This window comes from Tupaia chinensis, unplaced genomic scaffold (genome assembly GCF_000334495.1).
Source record: "Tupaia chinensis unplaced genomic scaffold, TupChi_1.0 Scaffold142716_1, whole genome shotgun sequence".
NCBI classification, from domain to species: Eukaryota; Metazoa; Chordata; class Mammalia; order Scandentia; family Tupaiidae; genus Tupaia; species Tupaia belangeri.
In genome coordinates, this window is record NW_006202562.1 from 7,950,594 (window position 1) to 7,955,625 (window position 5,032).

Here is a 5,032-nt window from a genome sequence, read left to right on the forward strand (position 1 = left end):
TGCACCCTATGGCAAAAAAAAGAAGAAAAAAAGAAAGAAAGAAAGAAAAAGAAAAGAAAAAAATCTTAAAAGAACATCATCAGGAAGAGAGAATACACATATAGTATTTACTGAAATAAATCCATGTCAAAGGTGGCCTGCACAGTTCTAACCTGTTTTTCAAGGGTTAACAGTTTATGTGGCAGTACATGTATTCAGTGATGAGCTGAATGGGTTTATCACTGATTCAGCAACTATTCTATGCCTCCCATGTGCCAAGGGACCAGGTACTATAGTCCCCCTGTATCTGGAATTTCACTTTCCGTAGTTTCAGTTACCTGTGATCAGCCGTGATGTGAAAATAGGTGAGTACAATATAATAAGGTACTATGAGACAGAGAGAGAGATCACATTCACATAATTTTTATATTGTTATGATTGTTCTATCTTACTATTAGTTACTGTTGCTAATCTCTTACTGTTCTTTATAAATTAAAATGTATCATAAGTATGTAACGGGGACAAAGCAGCATATATAGGGTCCTATTCGTGGTTTTAGACATCCACAGGGGGCTTGGAATCTAACCTCCTCCTAGGGTAATGGGGAACTACTGTACTGTGTTTGTTGGGGAAAAAAATGGAAAAAAAAAAAAAAGAAAAGAAAAGAAAAGAAAGAAAAGACATTATAGTCTTTTCTCTGAAAGAAATAAGAATCTAGTTAAAAGCAAGATGAGCAGAGAAGGAAGCTGACATTTAGAGCCTGACCGTGTGCTAAGCATTCCTACAGACTTAATTGTTAATCTGAAGCCCTCTACAGACCCAAGAGGAAGCTATTGTATTGCAGAAGTCGTGTGGAGTCATGGATAAAAGTCAGGCTTTCAAGTCAGATGGCTTGGGTTCAAATCTTGGGGCTTACCCTCTTTGCGCCCCAGTTTCCCTCTGTACACAGCGCTGGCAGCCACCTCACAGGTTTGTCATGCGGATTGAGGTGAGGGTCCAGGGCATTGCTCAGCACTGTGCCTGCACCTTGGAGGTGCTCAGAGACCAGTCATTACTACTGTAATCCGCATTTGGGAAGTGAGAAGATCTCTTCCTAGGCAATAGCGAAAAAAGAGCAAGAGCAAAGCGTCCAGTCTAGGTATTCCTAACAAAGTGTCTCAGAAATTCTCAAGAAACAATTCTGCATCCTTCCCCAAAATAAAATAATTCTCTTTATGTGTCAGGAGTGGAAAATAAATGTACATTTTTTGTATGGAAACCAGGACCTTGAAGGATAGTTGGTAAACTTCAATTATGACACCTTAGGTAGCTCATGTATCTTTCCACCCTTTATTGAGACTGCTCTGTTAACTCATCAGTAGGCTTTCTACCTCTGATACCGAGGCATATCAAGATGCGTGAGGCATCAGTGTCATCACCTTTCTGTGATCTCCATGAAGGGATGTGTGCTCCTTGCATTAATTTATTAATTGCTGGAGCCCGTTGTCATTTTATTCTTCCAGAGCTTCTGTTGTTTTAGGGCTTTTTATCTTTTTGGCTTGGGGAGTTATTAGAGACCATAATACTAATCCTGCCTGTAAATGCTCTTTTGTTCGCCAGTCCATGTGCAGTGGGGATAAAGGCCCTTCTCTGCCCTCTCAGAAAGGGGAGACTGTTTCCTGCTCCAGATGTGGCCACCAGAATGTCCGTGAGGCGTCCTTCTGCGGCTGGGATGGAGCCACGGTGGGTACTTCAAACTGACCTCATTCAGGCTGAGTGCCTCACCTGGCTTAGAGGGAGCCGGGCTCTTCACCCACAGCCTTGCAGACATCACTTCTTGGCATGTGGCTACTGGTACCTTTTTACTAAGAAGCTGGAGATAGCAAGAATTAATCCTCTCATATATATATATATATTTTTTTTTTCTCTTTCTCAGTTTATTTACTCTGAGGCTAATAACCATCATGTCATAAGGACACTTAAGTTTCTTGGGGGAGAACCTGCAAAAAAGAGAAGTTGAGTCCTCTTGTCAATAGCCAGCACCACCTTGCCAGCCAGAAAGTGAGTCAGAGCAGCCCCAACGCAGCACCATTAGGAGACCACTAGCAGAACTCCCAGCCCAACCACTCCCATATTCTTGACCCATCGAAATTGTGAGAGATCATTGATGTTTATCACTGTTCTAAGTCACTGTTTTGTAACAAAGAAAGAGGCAATACACGTGTGATCCTCACAATAGCTCTATAAGATAAATACAATTATATTGTCACTTTACAGATGACACAAGAGAGACAGACTTTCAGTAGCATGCTCAGCATCACACAGTAGAGTGGAGATGGGACTCAAACCCAGCCAGTTGGGTTTAGATAATACTGTGATGGTACACTGCATTCCTTTTCTTCGAAAACTGTTAAGTATATTTTATATTATTCTATCTCCTTTTGTACTAAATATCTTCTGCAGACTTCCAACTTTCTGGTTCAATAGGGTGAAGTAAATCCCTCATTCTGTTGAGTCACTGCCAGCTGAGATTTCTTTTTCCTCTTGCTTGAATTGACCTTCTCTGGGCCCCATACCATCCTATCTGTTTTAAGGATAAAATTTCCTCTTTTTCCAGGGTAAGAGAAGAAAATACTAATTGTTATTTTGCCCCCAAAAATGATGTTATTTTTCCCAAAACCAAATCATAAAAAGGAAATATCAGAGTGAGGTTTAAACTTATCCCCAGCAATTAATGATAGTTTTATGTAAGTACTGAGGACTCTTTGGTTGGTTAATCAGGGGATGCTTCACTCCACTATGATCCTGAAAACTAGCCAGTGCTGGCTGAGAAGACTATTTCAGGTTAAGGGCCACAGGACCACAAATAAAAACATTACTGGGGACACCAGACACAAAAATCCACATTATTACTAGGCCAAAATACCATCCTGGCCGTGGATCTTGGACTTCAAAATTAAATAGAGATAGTCCAGTCTACTCTACTTCACATATTGACATATAGTTGTTCTAGTACTTGTTTTCAAAATATACCTATTCTCAAATTTTATTCATGTAATCCCATCCTTTGTCACTTTCTGCCAAATAGAAATTCAAACTGGTTTGCCTTACTGAAAAATGCAAGAGGATCATCCAGTGGCAAAACTGTAACTGCAAGATTTTCAATTTACATTGGGCAGATTACATCAGACTAAGAAGTTTCTGCATGGCAAAAGACACAGTAATTAGTGTGAATCGACAGCCCTCAGAATGGGAAAATATTTTTGTAAATTTTGCATCAGTTAAGGGACTGATAACCAGAATACAAAAGGAACTAAAGAAGCTGTTTGGAAAAAAGATGATCAACCCTATTAAAAAATGGGAGAAGGAGTTGAATACAACACTCTCTAAAGATGACATACGAGGGAACCAGCAGTTAGCGTAATGGCTATGTCGCTGGACTCCCACGTAGTCGACCGCGGTTCACATCCCGGACCCGGTGGCTTAAAACTCACGCCGGGCGCGTGTGCGTGCGTGCCCAAGATCTGAGAGGAGAATGGAGGAGAAGGGATTGCGGCGCAAAAAACAAACAAACAAGTCAAAAGGTTAAATGCAGATAAAAACAACAATGAGGTACCAACCTAACCCCAGTTAAAATGTCTAAGATTAAAAAAACAAAAAATGTTAAGTGTTGGTGGGGGTGTGGTGAAAGGGGAACTCTTTTACGCTGCTGGTGGGAATGTAAATTGATCCAACGACTGTGGAGAATAATTTGGAGATTCCTCAAAAATCTACAAATAGATCTACCATATGATCCAGCAGTCCCATTCCTTGGTATCTACCCAAAGGACAGAAGAATTCTTCATTGAAAAAGTGCTTGCACATTGTTGTTTATTGCGGCACTATTCACAATTGCTAAGTCATGGAACCAACCCAAATGCCCCCGTATGGAGGAATGGATTGAAAAACTGTGGCACATATACTCTATGGAATACTACTCAGCCATAAAAACCAACAAAACCCTAGCTTTTGACAGAAAGTGAAAGAACATAGAAGATTTACTGCTGAGTGAGGCAAGCTAGGCTATGAAGGAGAGACATTGTATGTCCCCACTTAACATATACCAAATGTCTGCACTCTATGACTGAAACTGATTGACTAATGGTTGTACAAACACAAGAGATGGGTGTGAATGTCAGATGTGTGTATGTGGAGATGTGGAGGAGTGGGGCCTAACGAAGGACATTTGGAGAAGGGATACAGAGGTAGAGCATTGACGGGATGGGGAAGTGTGGCGTTATCGGTTGAAGATATTTTGATCAACAGGACTGGGGAGAAATGTTCATATATTGAAATGCTCACATTGTAAGTTAATCCTCTCATATTGAGAACCGTCTCTCCCTGCCATTTTGCTTTGCATTTCTTTGAGCTTAAACATTTTTGATAATTTATTAACTATTGGAATTTCTTCTGTAATTAATTATGTTTTATTACCTTTTCAATAAAATCTTAAAACTTTATTCATTTACCTGAGTGAGTACTGAATGCAAATAATAAAAAAGGTAGTTTTCTTTCTCATCTCAGTCTCACAGTCTCCTCCCAGAAACAATCATGGTTATCTAGTTTCTGAAGTGTTCTTTCAACTCATTCAATGCTTTTATATTAGGTCATCAGGGAAATTTTGACACATTTTTGCATAGAAAATAAGTAAACGGCCCTTACTATGAACACTTTCCTCCTAGCAATATATCTTGTTACTAACCTCCTCATTTTTTTCATTGTATCGTATTCTCTCTCTCTCTTTCTCTCTCTCTCTCTCTCTCTCTCTCTCTCTCTAGGCCATCCCTGTGGCTGGACACTTAGATTATTTCCAGGCATATTCTCGAAATCACAGTGCTTCAGGGGATTTTCTGAAAAATACTTTGTGTATTTGTTCTTCTGCAGGTTAAATTCTAGAAGGTAGAATTGTTGGGTCAGAGGGTGTAGACTTGTTATTTTGATGGATATAGATTATAGGGTATGAGAATTATTTATATGGGAAAATTATAACTATTATTCATAAGGATCTTTTCTGTTGTCTAGCCTAGAATTCCTG

At 39.7% G+C, this 5,032-nt stretch overlaps 1 protein-coding gene across 1 annotated transcript in view; it reads left to right on the plus strand.

Moving 5' to 3' along the window:
- Positions 1-5,032, plus strand: part of DZANK1 (double zinc ribbon and ankyrin repeat domains 1) — a 191,113-nt gene that overhangs the window by 70,705 nt on the left and 115,376 nt on the right. The window contains exon 13 of the mRNA XM_006163646.3: positions 5,025-5,032. This exon is cut by the window's right edge and continues 147 nt beyond it. Within this exon, the coding sequence (XP_006163708.1) occupies positions 5,025-5,032 (8 nt within the window). The remainder of the gene's footprint in view (positions 1-5,024) is intronic.